The sequence below is a fragment of the Hevea brasiliensis genome, chromosome 8 (assembly GCF_030052815.1).
Source record: "Hevea brasiliensis isolate MT/VB/25A 57/8 chromosome 8, ASM3005281v1, whole genome shotgun sequence".
Lineage (NCBI taxonomy): Eukaryota > Viridiplantae > Streptophyta > Magnoliopsida > Malpighiales > Euphorbiaceae > Hevea > Hevea brasiliensis.
Genome location: NC_079500.1, coordinates 8,443,412 through 8,463,979, shown reverse-complemented (window position 1 = coordinate 8,463,979; position 20,568 = coordinate 8,443,412). Strand labels below are relative to the sequence as shown.

The 20,568-nt window shown below is 35.8% G+C and overlaps 1 protein-coding gene across 1 annotated transcript; it reads left to right on the top strand.

The window, feature by feature from the left end:
• The first annotated feature begins 583 nt into the window (after positions 1–583).
• LOC110641180 (E3 ubiquitin-protein ligase UPL5) lies at positions 584–4,685 on the top strand. Its single transcript, XM_058151199.1, is given in 4 exon segments — positions 584–972; positions 974–2,138; positions 2,803–3,251; positions 3,596–4,685. Coding segments are annotated over 4 exon segments (2,754 nt in total). The 5' UTR covers positions 584–705; the 3' UTR covers positions 4,469–4,685.
• Positions 4,686–20,568: the final 15,883 nt, after the last annotated feature.

Below are 20,568 nucleotides of genomic sequence, written 5' to 3'. Positions count from 1 at the left end.
TATATAAATTTTAAAATTTAATTATAATAATTGATAAAATTTAAGATTTTTTTGACAATTAACTGCGAAACCACCTTATTAAACTAGTTCCCTCTTTGCCTAATTGCTATTTTTATTTTATTTAATTCAGCTTGCTGTCATAGCCACTTTTTTAGACTTTTGTTTAAAGGTCGTCCATTGTGAAAGAAAACTAGTGTTTTAAAAGCAAAGCCCCGGCGTGAATGATGGAATCATTATCTTTTCCCTGTGTCCACTAGTAAATTAAAAATGCACGAAAAAACAAACGATAGTCGGTGAAATGATTACAGCGGCAACCAATGAGATTTAGAAAAACTTAATTTTTTAGAGAGAGAAAAAAATTTAAAAAAAAATAAGAAAGCAAAATAATTTTATTTCTTCTTATTATTAAATTGATCTGAACAAGAATGTGAATAAACAGATGGAGGTAAGAGTTTCATAATGAGTTGAACGAATATACTTAAATTTAGATCAATTATTTTTTAAAAAAGAATTAATTAAATTATCTTATAAATTTTTTAAATTTTTTATATTTATTAGATGTGAGACTGTAAACACTTTTTTATTTATTAAATAATAAGGAAAAATGGAAGAAAAACAGCTTTATAAATAATATAATCTCTAATTTATCTCTTTTATTTAAAAACGAACAAACATTTTGTGTTGCGGCGTGTTGATCCAGAGCAGATGGCGAATGGTGAATCCAATTTCATCGGATTATCCATCAAATTACCGGATGGGACGACTCAAAAATTCCTTGCGTATCCTGGTAGTACAGTGAAGGATGTCCACCAGGGAATTCTACTGGAATGTAAAATTCCAGTTACGGAACAGAAATTATATTGTAAGGGAAAGCAGCTACAACGGTGGCAGACACTTGAAGACTACTCAATTCAAAACGACGATTGCCTCGAATTGAAGCTTGGATTTGATGACACATCGGTACTTTTCCAAAAAGATTCACCAAATGAGTTCAAACATTTGTCGCATGTGCCTAGGGGAATATCTCTCGGAAGCTGCTTTTGACGATAAATGGATGACGATTGTCGCACTGTTGGCACTTCTAACAGAAGAGGAATCGGAGAATTTTATGTGGTCGTATTCTGTCCCTGCGACTTTGGTTATGCTTTACAGGTCAGAAATTCCACAATACAAAGACTATGCTTCTGATTTGATAACGTTTTTCTGGTTAGAAATATCGAATTGTCCAGATGTTTCTGTTGATGGATGTATACATTTAGCATTAGAATTTTGTGCTTCGCTTAGTAAGGTATATGGTGATCCTCTGTATCGGCTATGGCGGACTACTCTAAAGCAGTTGTTGGAAAGAGGTAACCTTAGCGAGCTACGCAAAATTCTTAAAATTAGACCCCCCTTTTTTGAGATGGCAAATACCTTAAGCATCCTATTGAGTAAGATGCAAGAATCAAATCGAAACTCATATTATGTAATTGAGTCATTGAAATTTCATTTTTGTGAATTCCAGGTATTTTCAGGCGTATTACGTAATGCAATTTGTGGTATAGATAATGCCAAAGAGGAGGATAAGTATATAGTTGATTTATTGTCAACAGGTATTAAAGGTGTATTTAGTATCCTGTTGAATAAAATGGAGAATAATCTTAGACTTATACCAGAGACAGCAAGAATATTCGAAACAAGTGGTTGGTTGCATTCTGTTTCGATTGTGTATCTGGACATTTTGAAAGAGCTAAACAGCATTTCTCAACTTTGGGAGAATGAACAAAAGCAATTTCAGCATGTATTAATGAACCAGCAGATTTCACTACAGCTGATACTTGAAAAAACTACGTGGAAAGATGATTATCATTGGCTTCTTAAGCACAATGATGTGATTGATTCTAAATCCAGGATGCATTTAGTTACGAAGATGATGATCCCTGAGGAAAAATTACTTGATGCTGAGTTCTACAAGCCACTCGTTCACTGGTCTAGATTTCTAGACGAAGATCTGTATGAGTCATTGAAAGATAACAATATTACCAGTCCTAAAAAATTGCAGGATTGGTTATACAAGTTATGCCAAGCTATATTCAAACCGCAAAATCTCCTCTTTCTGGCGTGCTCAAATGATCCTATGAAGTTCTATCCTAATCCTGGTAAGATCGTATCTTTTGATCCTTGCAATGAATATTGATCCTTGCTATGAATAGCATCCACAATTATTACTTGTCCTGCTTTTTTTCTTGAGAAATGATTGATATAAACTTTTTGCCACAACTTTATCATATATTTAATTTATGAGATACCATTATTAAATATAAAATTCAAAACCTCACAGCGCTAAGACAGTAGCTCATTGTTGGATATTCATAATGTTAAGTATTGCAATATATACTTTGATTACTGATTCATGAGTATAATAATAGAACTAGGCCCTCATTGGAGTAAGGAAATATTTATGCTAAGGTGAAGGTGTGTCCAAGTGAAGTCTTAAAGTAGTAAGATATGGGTCTGTTAATCTGTGTGAAGAGTTAGAGCACCAGGTCATATTGAAGTTTTGCATAGGATAATAAAAATTTCATAGTTGAGTTGTGTCGAAATGTGATTTTGGGTTTAATTCAAAATTACCCTTGCATTCTATCATGCTCATTTGATCAAATCATAATATCGAATTCAGATTACATTGCAAATTTTTTAAACAGGGTCATAATTATCTAAATATGAGACACATCACAACAAAATCATTTTTTGATCTTAAATTTATTAAATATCGATTCCATTTAAGTATAGTTTTTTCTTTATCATTTATCATATATGCAGAATTGAAATTAGAACCATTACACTTCGACTGTTTCGAATTTTCTGGTAAAGTGATTGCATTGGCATTGATGCATGAAGTACAAGTAGGTGTTGCCTTTCATCGTTTGTTTCTTCTGCCATTGGCTGGAGAGGAAATTTCTGTAAAAGATTTAAGAGATGCAAATCCATCTTTTTACAATAACAAGGCCAAGCATCGTTTTCATGATGATGATGAAATTCTGGATGACTTCATCAACTCTATGTCTGAACAGATATCCTTTTTCAGAAGAGGCTTCGATAGTGTTTTTGGAAAATCAATCGACAAACTGCTAAAGTATAGGGGAATAGATGTTGAAGATCTTAACCTGGTGGTAAAAGGAGACTTAAATCTTGGATTTAATTCTGGTGAGAGAACACATGTGAATCATGACAACAATGAAAGTGATCCTCTAATGTCCCAGTTCTTGAAGGTATGTGCTTACAGAATTTCCATTGGGTTAATATAGCCTAGCTATCGTTTCCTATACGTTTTCAATACTTATCAAAGCTCTGAAGATTGATTTCAAAATATTATTACATGAGTTGCTTTATTAGTGGAATCTTCTTTGGAAATAAATGGTGTTTTTTCATCTTTCTAAAACAATTATAGGCTTCTGGACTTCTCTTTAGAACCTTTTAGCAATTTCATTGTTTTACTGTAAGTGTTGCGAATGTTTTAGAAGAAATCCTGTGAGTTTTGGGATATCTAGTTTCATTAGCATTACTGCAATTTCTATTAAATTTTAACATAGATACTATGTTAAATACTTGCCAGATTAATAGACAAAGACTCAATATTACAAAGTCAACGTGGCGAAAGGATCGTAAGAAGCCTCTAGGAGGAGGAATTTTCGGAAAAGTGTACAAGGGATATGCTGATGGCGGTTTCTTTTTCGCCGTAAAGGAAATACAAATTAAAAATAAAGGAGAAATTGACAAAATTAATCAAGAGGTTAACTTATTGTGTCAATTTAGTCATCCAAATATAGTCAAATATTATGGCACTGAGGAGGATGAGTCGAAGGTCAATATTTTTCTTGAGCTTGTAAGTACAGGCTCCCTCCGAAAAGTATATAAAAGTTTTGAATTGGAAGAATCCCAAGTGTCCCACTACACCAAACAGATACTGGAAGGTTTGAAGTATCTCCATGAGCGAAAGGTAGTCCATGGAGACATCAAATGTGCAAATATACTGGTGGATGAGAAAGGATACGTGAAAATTACAGATTTTGGATTCACAAAAGTGACTGGAGTAATTGCTCTTTTGAAGTCTCGATATGGGAAAATAGACTGGACAGCTCCGGAGGTTATGAAACAGGACAAAGAGTATGGATTTGAAGCTGATATTTGGAGCCTTGGCTGCACCGTCGTGGAGATGTTAATTAGGGATTTTCCGTACTCTCATTTCAAAGAGTTGCATGCAAAGTCCACTGATCCTTTGAAAGATTTTAAAGCAGATCTAGAATTGGAGGTTCAAAAAGGCTCCATTTTACATTATCTTCCTAAGTATAGTCTTCATGATTATCCTCTGGCACTAGATTTTATCGAGCGGTGCCTGAAACGTAATCCAAATGAGCGTCCAACTGCTGATACGCTTTTGGAGCATAAGTTTGTGAAGGATAAGTTTGTGAAGAATTCTGGCTGTTAGTATTTTTCAGATTCCAATCAACTCCCCTAAAATTTCTTCTTCAGCTTGAATTGTGTGAACAAACGTCTAGTGTTTTTTTATGAGCATTTCTTCATGTTGCTTCCTTAAAATAAAGCAAAAATTAAAAAAAAAAAAAAAAAAAGGCTAGCAGAGCTTGGCTATATGAACTTACAGTGAATCAAATCATTTTGTAACATCATGCGTTTAGGTTGGTGTATGCTGTGTTTCGGGTTGCAACTGTTGGTTGTTCTTTGCTGTGTTTGTAATTGTAAGGGGTTTTTTTTATCAACTGTTGGCTATGGTTCTAGGTGGGTGTTGGGGTTTAGGGCCTGCTGGCTCTTGGGTTCTAGCCACAGGTGGTTTTTCCCTTACCTATTTCTTCCTCTTAATAAATTTTTTGCTTAAAACAAAAAAAAAAAATTCTTGTTCTGGACTGTATTTGGACAATGGCTTTTCCCCTGGATTATCTTCTCGGGCAATTTTATAATGAAGCAGAGAAAGTTCTGCTGTTATTTGGTATTATCTGATATAATTTTTTTATTCAATTATCGATAAAATGTCATTATGGTATTAAAATAATAAAGTAAGTTTGGACGGACGATATGATTTGATTCTTACAATGTCAATTTTTTGAAATTTTAATTCTTATTAATTTACCTTTTTTTAGTTCGGCTTAAAAAAAAATTAGAACTGTGTACAACCAGACTTTCAATATTACAGAAAATAAAAATGTAAAAAATATTAATAAATATAATAAGTGTAGATATCCTTCTAATTGATTAATATATAATTATAACTCTGAAAAAAGCAATTTTTAGAATAATCATGACTATAAAATAATTATCTATAATCAACGTCTATAATATCTACCTATCTATAATTGTACAATATATATAAATGTATAAATGAGGGGCAAACTCCTAAACCGATTAAAATAGCCTTATAAATTTGTTATTTATAAAAATTAATTAATATAAATTAAAATTGTATTATAAATTTTAATTCTAATTTTATTATAACTCGGAAGATGGATGTTGTAATTAGAATTTTAACATAACTAAGATTATATAAATATAATTTAATTACAAACAATAAAAACTATGGTTCCGTTTATTTAATTTAGAAAAAAAAATGTCTAATTATCCACAAAAGTCTATACACAAGTTACGACAAGTTTTAATTATTTTATATATTAACAACTAATAGTCTAATTAGAATATTGCATGACCTTTGCTCAATTTTAAAATTGTGTCAAAATATTATAAATAGTGAAATTATTAAAATTTGAAAATATTAATAAAATTATAGTAAAATTTTCATTAAGGAATTTAATAAGAGAGGAAAACGTAAATGCCACTTTTTTTAGTTAATTCATGAAATTTATATTTTATTAACTTAAATAAAATTAATACCTTAAAATATCCAAATAAAAGAAGAAATTTATTTTTCATATTTTTTATAAGAATTTTAAATTATAATTATAATTTTTAATTTAATACAAATTTCATTATTGATAAGAAATTATTTCAATGAAAATATAGAGAGAGAGAGACAAAAGAGAGAAAGGGAAAGAGACGAAGATGGTGTGAGAGAAGAGAGGGGTGAGAGACACATGGAAGGAAGAGTGAAAGATAGATAAAAGAGGAGGGTTGCGGTAGGTGACAACCAGCGTAAAAATTTCGTCACACCTTATGATATGGATTTAAATGATATAAACGTTGGGGCATCCTCTACTCACGACGCGCTACATCAGAGCTCGGGTATAGTGAGAAATATGCAAGGGTGTAGGGCGTTCACCGAAAGCGACGCGCCATGCCATGCCGGCGCCCGGGTGTGGTGTTAAGTGAGCAAGGGTTTCCACATCATGGATGGGTGTGGGTAAAGAAGTTAGTCCATAGGACAGATAGTGAAACAGAACACAAGATAGACATAGAAAATAAGAGAAGATATCATAAAAGGAGACCAATTAGGAAGGAACAGGATAGGAGGAGGATTAGGGTTGATACTTGGAATGTTGGATCACTTACAGGAAAATTAATGGAGGTTGTGGATACCTTGGAAAGGAGAAGGGTGAATATTGCTTGCATTCAGGAGACTAAATGGGTAGGAGAGAAAAGTAAGGAAGTGGGTAATTCAGGGTACAAACTGTGGTTTACCGGAAAGGAGAGAAATAAGAACGGAGTGGGCATAATCATAGACAGGACATTGAAAGACGCAGTAATAGCTGTGAAAAGAGTAGGAGATAGAATTATACTAGTAAAACTAGTACTAGAAGGAGAAACAATAAATATAGTTAGTACTTATGCCCCACAAATAGGACTACACAGTGAGAGTAAACAAAGATTTTGGGAAGATATGGATGATTTAATGCAAAGCATACCGAATGAAGAGAATGTTTTCATTGGTGGAGATTTGAATGGACATGTAGGAAGTGATAGACAAGGTTATGAGAATGTTCATGGAGGTTTTGGTTTTGGCAGTCGAAATGAGGAGGGAAAAAGCATCCTGGATTTTGCTATGACATACGACCTAATACTAGCAAATACCTACTTTATAAAAAAAGAGTCACATTTAGTGACTTTCAAAAGTGGGCAACATAGAAGCCAAATGGACTTCATCTTAACCAGGAAGACAAATAGAGCTATATGCAAGGATTGCAAGGTCATTTCAGGAGAGGCTTTAACAAGTCAACATCGGTTAATAGTCTTGGATGTCAAGTTTAGGAACAATTCAAGTAAGGTCAAAAGAAATAGTGTAGCTCGAACAAAGTGGTGGGAGTTCAAAGGAGTAAAGCAGGTGACGTTCAAAAATAAGCTTCTCGAGTCCGAAGTATGGAAGTTGGATATGGAGGCCAATGATATATAGATACAGATGACATCAAAGATTAGAGCAGTAACTAGAAAAGTACTTGGAGAGTCTAAAGGACATGGACCACCCTCAAAAGAGAGATGGTGATGAAATGAGGAAGTACAAAAGGCAGTGAAGAGAAAAAGGGAATGGTATAAGAAATTACCTAAATGTGATAATAATGAGGCATATGAACAGTACAAGATAGCAAAGAAAGAGGCAAAAAAGACAGTTAGTCAAGCAAGAGCACAGGCCTTTGAAAAGTTATATGAGAAACTTAGAACTAAAGAAGGGGAGAAAGATATTAATAAATTAGCAAGGGGGAGAGAAAGGAAATGTCAAGATCTGAATCAAGTTAGGTGCATTAAGGATAAAGAAGGAAAAGTGTTGGTGAAAGACGAGGACATTAAAGAAAGATGGAGAAATTATTTTAATGATCTCTTTAATAATAATCAAAATATTAATAGCGTGAATATAGACTATAGAAAAATAGAAAAGAATGTGAATTATACTATAAGGATTAGATCTTTAGAAGTAAAGGAAGCACTTAAGAGAATGAAAGTGAATAAAGCCTGTGGACCTGATAAAATACCAATTGAAGTGTGGAAGTGTTTGGGAGATATGGGAGTGGCATGGTTAACTAAATTATTTAATAAGATTCTAAACTCAAAGAAAATGTCTGATGAATGGAGGAGGAGTATTTTAGTACCTATTTTTAAAAATAAGGGAAACATACAGAGTTGCTCAAATTATAGGGGAATTAAATTCATGAGCCATACTATGAAGTTGTGGAAGAGAGTTGTGGAGCATCGACTACGTCATGATACTTCTATCTCTCTCAATCAATTTGGTTTCATGCCCGGTCCTTCAACTATGGAAGCGATTTTTCTCATTAGAAGCTTGATGGAGAAATATAGAGATCTGAAGAAAGATCTACACATGGTTTTTATTGATTTGGAGAAGGCTTATGATAGTGTTCCAAGAGATGTCTTATGGAATGTGTTAGAACAAAAGAGGATATCTATTAGGTACATACAAGTATTGAAAGATATGTATGAAGGAGCAACTACTATTGTGCACACAGTGGGAGGGGACACAAGAGATTTTCAGATCTCAATTGGATTACACCAAGGATCATCCATAAGCCCTTACCTTTTTACATTAGTTTTAGATAAATTGACGAAACATATACAAGAGAGTATTCCTTGGTACATATTGTTTGTGGATGATATTGTTTTGATAGATGAGACACGAGAATGAGTTAATAGAAAATTAGAGCTTTGGAGAAGTACTCTATAATTAAAGGGTTTTAAGTTAAGTAGAACGAAGACAGAATACATGCATTGCAAGTTCAGTGAAGGCCAAACTGGTGATAGGGAAGGAGTTAATTTGAATAGAGTGGTACTGTCCCAATGTAATCACTTTATATATCTACGCTCAGTCCTTCAAGTAGATGGGGGATGTGAGGAGGATATTAGTCATAGGATTAAAGCCGGATGGTTGAAGTGGAGACGTGCCACGGGAGTTTTATGTGATCGTAAAATTCCCAATAAGTTGAAAGGAAAATTTTACCATACAGCCATACGACTGGCTATGTTATATGGTAGTGAGTGTTGGGCACTGAAAGAGTTGTATGCGTCTAAGATAAGAGTTGCAGAGATGAGAATATTAAGGTGGATGAGTGGCCATACTAGACTAGATAAAGTCCGTAATGAGAGTATTAGAAAAAAGATAGGAGTGGTGCCAATTGAAGATAAGTTTTAAGAAAGGAGATTGAGATGGTTTGGTCATGTGAAGCGTAGATATACGGAGGCTCCAGTTAGACAAGTAGAGCACATTAGGTTAGAGGATAGAAAGAAAAGAAGGAGTAGACCTAAATTGACTTGGAGAAGAGTAGTACAACATGACCTAAAAGCATTGCACATTTCTGAGGATTTAATCCAAAATCGTTTGGAGTGGAAAAAGCGAATCTATATAGCCGATCCCAAATCTTTAGGATAAAAACTTAGTTGAGTTGAGTATAGAAATACCAAGTCAACATGTTAATAAAAAATTTAACAAAAATAAGTTAAAAAACATTTTATTGTCCATAAAATATGTTTATATTAATTAAGAATAAAAAAAATAATTGACAATGCTATTATAAGGGCTAAAATTGTAGTACAATAAATGAAATTTGCACAAAAAATTATAAATTCATTTAATTGCTAATACAAGTGAAATAGCATAAATCGTGAGTGCATCATATTAATATATAATGAATGTGAAACTCAAATCTGATTATCTCATTTTGATTATCAATTTTTTATGGTATGAACAGCATTGTTTCACTATTTTTATTATATGTCAGTCACTATATGAACATATATTTCAATAAAATTACAATAAAAATGTGTAGTTAAATTATTTATACTAAATTTATTAATATGCATGGAAATTATATGTAAATTAATACTCACACAATACATAATTGTTAAAGAAAAATAAAATTATCATATTTCAAAAATTTTATTTTAAAATTTTACACTATATATGGAAAATACTTCTAACAACGATAACATAATAGATATAAAAACATTTCAAATATTTATATATTTATATGTTATATTGCAGTAATTAAATTTTAATATTAGTTGTTAAAGATTTAATATTTAAAGTTAAATAATTAAATTAATATTTATATATTACTAGTTTTTTTAATAACGTGCTAACGCACATTGTTATACTCGTTTTATATATTTGTGATTTAATTTTTTTTATACGTAATTTTTTGTTAATTTTTGTTATAATATAATACTAATATAATATATTAATTTTCAATATTTTTTTATTTTAGAATATAAATAATAAAAAATTTGTAAAAAATTCTTTTTTAATATAATAAATTCATTTATATTATATTATAACATTTGAAATTTTTTATTTATATATTTAATACACTACTAACTCTAAATAAATATTATGAAAAGATTTATGGATATTATTCTATAATAGTTTAAAATAATGTTAAAAATATATATTTTGTAATTTTGAAAAATACATATTTTATTTGGATGATGATAATAGTAATAACTATGATGAAATAATAATATGTCAATTCAAATCATTTATTGTTCTAAAGTAGTAGTGTTTATAATAAAAAAATATATAGACCATGCTTAAGAAAAATTACTAAAACAAATTAACATAATAAATATTTTACTATTTAAAAAAAATAGTGATCATAGAAAAAAATTAATAAAAATTATAAAAAAATATTTAAAATTAATTATTTTTATAATTTGTGCATTTTAGTTCCTATTGAAATAATTCTAATATATTATCACTAAGTATAATTATTATTAAAATAATATTAAAATTTAATTTATGTTAACTATTGTAATATTAGAAATCGAAATATTTAAAAATTTATCGATGGATATTTTGTCACTAAACATTATTAGTGATAAAGTATTAGCAATAAATTTTGTGTCGCTAAAAGACGATGTTATATGAATAAACTTCATTGTTGAAGTATTAGCGACGAAATTTGTGTCGCTAAGGGAATTAGTGATTAAGGGATTTGAGTTAGCCATGTTATTGGCGACAAATTAATTTTTTGTCGCGAGAAATACGTTTTTGGCATTTTTGTAAATAATAAAAATAGTGAAAGACATTTTTAGATATCCTAGCCTTCCCACTTTTATATATCATGTCGAGCACTTAATTTTGTAATTATAAATAAATATTTTAAATTATAAAAACATGTAATTTAATAAAATTTAAATACAAATAGGATTAATAGTTTTAAATTTATATAAACTCTAAAATTAATTAGATAATAAAAAAATAATATAGTTATAAATAATAAAAATAATTTTAAAATTATAAATAAATATTTTAAATTATAAAAACACTTAATTTAATAGATTTTAAATACAAATAGGATTAAGAATTTTAAATTTATATAAACTCTAAAGTAAATTAGATAATTAAAAATATAATATAGTTGTAAATAATAAAAATAATTTTGTAATTATAAACAAATATTTTAAATTATAAAAACACTTAATTTAATAGAATTTAAATACAAATAAGATTAAAATTTTAAATTTATATAAAATCTAAAATTAATTAAATAATAAAAAAATAATATAATTATAAATAATAAAAATAAGAAGAATATTTTAAAACGTCTCAATTTTCCTCCTTCCTACATTGGAGATTAAAGATGCATAAACAACAAAATAAGAGAACTTTTCTCCATTTTGAGGCAGGCAGCAGACGATGTTTCTTCTAGTTAGTCTCCCGTGGTCTTTTGCTGCGCTTTATAAAAATAACAAAGAGATTGGTAGTCAGATTTTTCTTGGATTCTTTATTGAAGATGGTGTTAGTAAAGGTTGGCTTGATAAATGTGCATATATACTTTCACAATTATGCAGCTATCTTCGGCGGAATCATCGCGGTGGTAACCACCTGTATCTCTTTTGCCACACTCATCTAACGGGGTTGTTTGAAAAAGTTTTTAAGTATGAAATCAATTTCGAGTATCTTGAATACCCCATAACAAATATTCTTCCCATTTTCAGAGATTTGGCAGAAAGCTTGTCTAGAGATTTGGATCGTAGCGGCAGTCCATCCTCGGGCATCATTAATGTTCGTGACTTTAAGGCATTTTGACTCGTTTTATCTAATGCTATTCCTTTGCAAGTGGGTTCTGCTTTAAAAAAGGATCCGAATTTTAAGCTTTCAAAGATGGAAGTGCACATTGCTAATTTTGAAAATTTCTTTTATGTGGAATCTGTTTATTGTGGATGTTCTTAATATCTTACCATTCTGAAGCATTGCATGTAATGCTCAGCCCATTAACCCACTTTATGAGAGCTCATAACACAAGTGATAAGGCCCATGTCTTATAGCTTTGAAAAATCTCTAGACGATGATGATAATAATAATAATAATAATAATAATATAAAGAGGGAGCAGAATTCTTTGGGAATTATTTCCCGTTGGCCTCAAGAGCAGGAAAAAAAAAAAAAAAAAAAAAGAAAAAAACTTCCCCTTCTTTTTGTTTTCCTTGAGCAGAAACAGGGGAATCTACCCAAGCACTTCTCCCCTCATCCCTTTTATTCACATCTATATCTCAAATCAAACCCATAAACCCACTCAAGTTTTAATTAAACACTTATTTTTAACAAAAACTTTAACTCAAAATCATCTTCCACTCACAAGAGCCACTAATTTCTTTCAAGTGAGCAAATCCTTATTTTCTTCCTTTCAATTTTCTAAGTTTAATTTGATATTCTATTGCTCTTTGATAATTTTTATGGCATAAGACTAATAGGGAGATGAATTTTATTTTGGAATAATAAGTGTGTGTGGGTTAATAGAGAGGTGAAATTTCTAACTGTTAGGTGGGTGCTCTTTAATAGGTTGAATTAAAAAAAAATTATGTTTCTATAGGAAGAGATGGATTTAAATTGGTGTAGTAAGGATTAAATTTAATTTTAATTAGAGAATATAACTCATTGTCGACACCATATTTTGGCCGATCCCCCGAAATCAATAAACCCTGAAGCCAATCCCTAAGCACATAGTCTCCCTTTTGCTAGCCAATCACATTTTCGATCTCTCCTCAGAAGGAATCGAATCAATACTAAGTCCCCATATATTATTGTGTTTTCCGACCTCCTATACTTAGATTAATAATCACTTTTAGTTGTTGTTTTAATATGCTCAAACAATCAAGTGCTTATGCAATTTAGGGATTTTCCGATCACATCCATTCATTAAACAAAAGGGGAACTTTCATTTAATTTAAGATTTGTACAAGTCATTCGGCTGGAAGATCACCCCCAGCCTGATCTACATTTTGCTCGCTTCCTCTCTCACCCTCAACCTCCTCCTCACTATCCTCACCTTCGTCCTCGGGAGCCAGATCTACCATCCAAGAGAAGTCCTCCTCGGGATATCGCTTATTGAGCTCGGCTAGGAGATCCCTATGAGCGTTCACATAAGCACCGGCCTCCCTTGTCATCGCCTCTTCTTCTTTTGCTCTGAGCTCCTCAGTGAGATGAGCAACTTCACAGGCTCGGAGCGCCCGAACTTCTTCAAGAACATGATCTCGCTCGGCCAGAACTTGAGCTTGCTCGGCCAGCTTATCCTCATAGAACTTCATTCGCCCCTCGATTTGAGATATGTAGTCCTGAGCGGATGAAAGTTGGGATCGGAGAGAAGCCACCTCATGACCCATCTTCTCGACCTCCTTACCCAGGCGGTGAGCCTTCTCCCGGATAATGTACTGGTTCACCAAACACTCCACGTTCAGGCTCATAGACCGGGTCAGGATGTCATCAAGATTGTCCGGGGATAGCCTATCCCGATCCTCCCGGAGGCAGATGGAGGACCCCAAGACCTTGGCAAAACCCGGGTTCTCTCGAATAGTCCGGTTCTTCTCCAGCGAGTTGATCAGAACTTGAGCACCCTGGGAAAGGGTCCTCACAGTAGGTTGAGAAGGACCCCCTTCCGCACTCGAAGCGACTGGAGGAGGTGGAGGTGGCTCTTCTTGGCGAGGAGGAGACCGGACCACTTCTATGATCGGCGGTCCTGAAGGTTGAGACGACCCTCCTTGCGTCTCTCCGGGTTCATGACTGGGCGTCTGAACCAGCTCGGAGCGTTTCATCTCCCGCACTTTCTGGGAGACCTCTCTCTTTTGCTTTCGGCTCTCCTTGGAAGCTTCGCCGCTTGCCATACCTGCACAAAGAAGAGGTCAGTGAGATCGCTAAGGCCCAAAGATCAGAGATATAGGATGTACCAAAGCCGAGGTCAGAGAGCTGAAGCCCGCGTTCCTGGCCAGTGATCAGTTGTATAGTCCAGTGGTGCAGTTCGGCTGTCACCGCATCTAAACAGGAGAACTTTCGATTAGACGCCTGATCCTCCAACTCCATCACCATTGCACCCTCTTCCCTACTCAGGGCGATGTGCTTCGGAAGAAAGGGACCCTGATGCAGCCAGCTGCGTGGGAAACCCTCAAAGCCGTTCGGAATTTTGCTCCTTAGGATAAAGTAGCGATTCTTCCAATTCTTCAGGGAGGAGGGCAGATCGGTAAAGAGCCCGCAATGTGGCTTCACTTGGAAGAACCAATACTCGTCGTCCTTTCGGCGAGTCAGCCTATGCAGTTCGGCGAACACCTTAGCCGTAGGACTGATCCCTTTAGCTCGGCAAAGGCCTCTGAAGGCTACTAGGATCCGCCAGGAGTTCGGGTGAACTTGGGCAATGCACACTTGGTGATATTTTAGGACTTCCTTGAAGAAGTCGTCGAGAGGGAACCGCAGCCTGGCTTTTAATTGTTCTTCATATACCATGATCATATCATTCTCTTCAAAGAAGTGATCAGCTCGGTGATCGCCATGACACCAGATAAGTTCGTATGAATCGCCCCGAATGTTATACTCCTCGCTGAACGACTGCAGGTCGGTTTCTTGAAGGATTGATGGCAGCTCGTCCATAGGAAGATTTTCTCTCCCTGAAGGATGTGTTCGTCTTGAGGGTCCCGCTTGGCCACGGGCAGGAACCGAGGATGTAAGAGGTTTAGGTCGCCTGATGGGTCCAACCACCTCAACTTCGTCTGATGACCACGAGACGTGAACGGAAAGGGGGCTCGCCGCTCTCTGACCTTCGGCGCCGTTCATTTTCAAAGAAAATGGAAAATTTAAACTGAAAGAAAGATCAAAACCTTTACCGGAGTGTGATCGGTGTCAGAAGAACTTGAAAAACGAGAGAATTTTAGGAATTGTTCGCTAGAAGCCGAAAATGACATAAGGAAGCAAATGGCTGACCCATCCCCTATTTATACTCGTCCGAGCATTTAATGCTCATGGTATCCCAAGCAGCGCATCGGTTAGCGGGATTCGCTAGCCTTTTCTGACACGTCTCACGAATATTCTGGAGATTCCTTAAAGAGATCGGCTAGTTAGAGGTCGGCAGTTTGAGATAGATGTTTTGAATCACAGATCGGTTAAGGGTCTTTCAAATTAAGAGCCGGATCGGGTAAATACTTCAGAGATCGGAAAATAACCAATACAATAATAATAAAATGATAATTGACAAAATAAAAATTTTATTTCCAAAAGGTCGGATTACATCATTTGGGTGATCTCTAGAGATCGGATTACATTAAAGGTCTGATTACATCATTTGGGCGATCTCTAGAGATCGGATTACATTAAAGGTCTGATTACATCATTTGGGCGATCTCTAGAGATCGGTGGAACATCCTATCTAAAAGGCCTATGTCAAAGCCTAGTCTCGTGGCTGATTCAGAGGAGGAGTTTGATCAGGAGACTGGCCATCGACATCGGATAGATGTACAGCTCAGATGGGGGGACTATGACTCCCATGAGAATGAGGGAGGTCGTCATCAATGTTATTGCTCGAAACCGAGCCGCTGTCGGAACACCCAATGTGGTGAGGAGCCAAATGAACTTTGAAGGGCAGTCACCAAAGATTGGAGGAATACTAGCAGTTTTCTCGCCCGAAATCAGTTTGCCGATTATATCGATCGTACAATTTGGGAGCGGCGCAATCGAGGTCCTTGATCCAGGTCGGCAAATTAGTCCGGTTCTCTCACTGTCATTAAATGAGGTTATCATTCTCCGATCACCAGGATCGTAAATTTTCAGGCAAGGGACGAAGAGGACAATCGGGAAAAGATCAAAAGTGGCCACCATGGCCAGAATTGTTGCCAGAGCAGCTAGAACAGGAAAAGTAAGGAGGAAGGAGGAGAAAATCGAATGCGAAAGGGTTTCCTGTTGAAGGTATATATATAGAGGAGGTCCGAGCATTTATTGCTAGCAGAAAATGAAGCGGACACCTCGAAAACTGAAGGTATAAATGCCTTGACTAGACCCAGAAGACTCTAGAATAAGAGAGATCGGGAGAAGGGCCCAGCCCGAGAGACCAGAAGAAGGGATCGTGTTGGAGAGATCGGAAAGGAGGGGAGGTCGGAGAACAAAGAGAATAAGACAACTTCCGCTGACTATCGTCATAATCAGAGCCGAGGTAGTTAAAGCATTGCAGACGAGATCTCCACCGCACGCCTCAGAATCGCCTACATTACTGACAGGTGCCAGAGTATGTCATGACAGTGTTGTACATCCCAATCTCCACCGTTGATCTCGATTGTAAGGACGAGCCCGGAGCCCTTGGATCAAAGAAGAAGACGACAAGACCGGCGCCTTTTATTCTCAGCCCTCGTATCGCCCTGGACAAGAAAATTTGGGACCGTCAGATTAAAAGAGAAAAAGGACAAATATTCTGAAAATGATCTCAGCCGTTCATTTTGATTCTCTTTAATTCTCAAGCATCCGATCATGTCCTTTAAAATCCAAACCCTCCATCTCCCTCAAGGAAAATCCTGACCCTTCATGGGAAGCACCCGGTCCCTATAAATACCTACATGAAAACTGTAGCAAAGCAGGAGGAAAAATAGTGAATATAGTGGAAAGGCTCTGAAAATTAATTCAGTTTTGCTACTCTGTTATTTTTAAGCTTTCGAAATAGGAATACTTCAGGAACTAGTTTTCTAAAGTATTTTCTCTGAAAGAGTGTTGGACGCTGAAACTCTTTATTTTCAGTTTGTTCATTGCTCTGCGATACTCTCTCCTAGTTTCAGTTCTGTTTTCATCACCTTTATATCCATCCTTATTTTGCGAGATTAACCTCATCCTAGCCCGGGTATTTTCATTTTGCTCCGTCTACATTTTAACTTGGTACTCTTCATTATAAGGCAGAAATTAGTCCCAGGACTATTAGCGCGCAGCCCTACTATATTCGTGATTCCATAGTTAGTTCAGTAGATTCAACTCCTTGCAGGTAAGCGTTTAGACCATTACTTTATCAAGTGCATCGTTTTCTTTATATTTATTTTCTTTATTTTTCGTGCTCGTAATTTTCATCAAGTTTATGTTATATTGAAAACCCCCATGAAGGTGGTTATCCTCTTGAGTTTACTTTTGTTCATCTGTTCACGTCATTTACCTTTTTAGTCTTATATCACATTCAAATGTAGGTGTTTTGGTCTCAAGTAACGTATAGGGAGCTGTTAAGAAAGTTTCTTCAAATAATAAAAGTTTGGATAAATAAAAAATCATTAAGTCGAACCACTAGTCTAGCTTAGGAGATGACAGGGCATGGCGGGGAATCAAAGTAAGGTCGGATTCAGGACTAGCAAACGAAAGAGATCAAATATTGCGCATCGAGAAGTACTGGTAAGGTGATCATATAGGAGATCGGTAAAGTTCAGTCTAGTATCCTTCCCTTAGTTATAGGGCGCCAATGGGATAAGAGAAAGCCTTGTCCCGGTCCCCAGTGTCTTTGAATGCCAGGACCTTTAGTTTGAGGATTTCATAATACGTAGCTGTAATCAAATTTTAAGAGGTCGGAAAAGTCCTTATTCGACCCTCATGCAAACTAAAAGAGATCGGAGGAGAGTTCTTATTCGATTCTCAATCTAAATTTTCCCCTAAAAGAGATCAGAGGAGAGTTCTTATCCGATTCTCAATCTAAATTTTAATAAATACCTAAAAGAGATCGGATGAGAGTTCTTATCCGACTCTCAATCTAAACTTTAATAAATACCTAAAAGAGATCGGAGGAGAGTTTTTATTCGATTCTCAATCCAAGATTTTAATAAATATTTAAAAGAGATCGGAGGAGAGTTCTTATCCGATTTCCAATCCAAAATTTTAACAAATATTTAATAGAGATCGGAGGAGAGTTCTTATCCGATTCTCAAAATCAAAATACGCAAAGTAATCCCGCAAGCGAAAACCGCAATACAATACCAATTCACTAAGGTTGTCTCATTTACTTGTGTATCTGGGTAATCCGAATTAATGAAAAATCAAAATTTCCTTTTGTCAAAAGGATTAACATCCCCATTCAAGCCCCCCTAACTATCGATTTTAAACAGTGTAAGATTAAATCTGCTCACCCTCACTGAGGGATGAGGTGGGGTGCCTAACACCTTCCCCACCCGTTTACGGACCCCGAACCTAGAATCTCTGCATTTGAAGTGGTTTCATTTTAATTTATTTTCGCAAATGGTTTTCTTTAATTTCCCCCAAAATTAAAGTGGCGACTCCTCACTCTTTCCCACTTCTGTGAGTTTTCGTCCAGGCGACCTCAAAATATCTTGCGACAGCTTGGCGACTCCGCTGGGGATACCTTTACCAGTCTTTAACCCCGGTCTAGAGGTCCAAAAGCAGATTTGATTTTACAATCCAACCATGGTTAGGTGGGCTCAGTTTGCAAAATTTCTTATGTTAATTATTGTTATTTTTGCTAACCGTTTTGCTTTTCTTGATTGTCTTACTCCCTACAGCGCTCTTCGTTTTAAAAAAAAAAGAAAGAAAGAAAAACTCCCCCTTACTGGGAAGAGGTAAAGGTGTCCCTTCACACACTGAACACTCACACGATGTCCTCACACACTTCAGCCCTATACCCGGGCTTTCTTACCCTTGTGGGAAAATAGGAGGGGGTCATGTAGCGGTACCCGTGGGTTTTACCCCGTTAGTATCCGTGAAGGCTTCTGCTCAGGTTGAAACTCGTTCTGTTTACTGTGATACCCGTGGAACTTTCCCATTAGTATCATGGGGATGGAATGGGGCTCTACTATTCGCAGTAGGGGCAATCTGGGAACCTGTGGCTTTTAGAAAATTAGACCTTGAGCTAAACCGTCACAATAGCTGGAAGCTATAGCAAACTACCTCATAAGATAGAACTATCCAATTAGGTAGCACTCATCCAGTATCAGGACTCTTCCTACTTTAGGACAAAAGGGGCATACTTACTCTTACCCAATTTTGCTTATGTTTTTTTTTTTTAGGGTAATCTTGAATTATACTGTTAAGAAAACCTACACACTTTCCTACTTTGATAAATGTGTGGGTGTCACTCTGCCAACAGTATAATTCAAAATTACTTGAATTTACCCTGCTAACAAGTTTTTCCTACAGGCATCACCAAATTAAGGTCTGTAAAAGGATAAGCATCATTTTTAACATGGCATCCTCGAGTCAGTCGGCAGAAAAGGTTCAGAACGCTAAACCATGGTCCAAACCAGCTCATAATGATGTTGCTAAGGCACATGCTAGCTCACTACCTCCATTGGATCTGAGCACAGTTGAGGTCAGAATAAACAATCTCGAGGGTCTGGCCAATGGTTGGAAGTCATTTCCCGATCAGGTCAAAGCACAATTTGAGAAGAGATATGGGAAGATTGCAACCTTGATACGAGTTAAAGTTCAAGTCTCGGCATTAAAGGCCATGTTGACAGTTTGGAATCCTAAGTATGGGGTGTTCTCTTTCAACGATATCGATACTGCTCCCACTATGGAAGAATATCAAGCATTGCTAGAAATCCCTTATGCGGCGCAGAATCGGATTTACCTACACCTCGAGCGTAGACAGACCTGGAAACGGTTCGCACACATGCTGGGGATTCCACCAGAAGAAGCAAAGGCGAGGGAGACTGTCAAAGGGAACATGCATGGATGGTATTGGACTTATCTCAAGAAGTGGTTGGATCAACACATCCAAGAGGAATAGTGGAATCAAGCTTCATTGGCGCTCGCTTTGGGGATCTATGGCCTGATCTTGTTCCCTGGACCTTCAGGAATCATAACCTGCGGCGTTGCGGAAATATTCTGGGCAGTAGAGAAACAGAAGGTCAATCCAGTACCGGCAATTCTTGCCGAGACTTTCTTAACCCTTACCTACTGCAGACAACAAGGCAAGGGATCCATTAAGTGTTGTTCTCAATTGCTACACCTCTGGATCATCAGTCATATGTGTCCTGTGGAGACGAAGGGGTTAACATGGTATCTTAACCAGCCTCTCATCGAGAAAATGACCAGATTAGTAATCAGCCCAAAGGATGAGCCGCAATGGCGAGAACGGATTCTGAGCTTCAATAGCCATGACTATTGTTGGAGGAAGTTGTGGACGTCTAGTCAATCCATTTTGGTCAGCGCGGGGGGCAATCAGTCAGTACCCCTAATTGGAGTGACCGGATATACAAATTACACCCCAGCATTAGTAATGAGACAGTTCGGCTCGACTCAGTTCGGAATCAACATCAAAGAAAACAACCAAGGTCGTTTCTATCATGAGCTTGACAATGAAGAAGAATTGAAAGTAGCTCGTAAATCCTGGGAGAACATCACCATGATGGAAAGGTCGCCTAAGGGTCCAAGTGTCACGAGCGATTACCT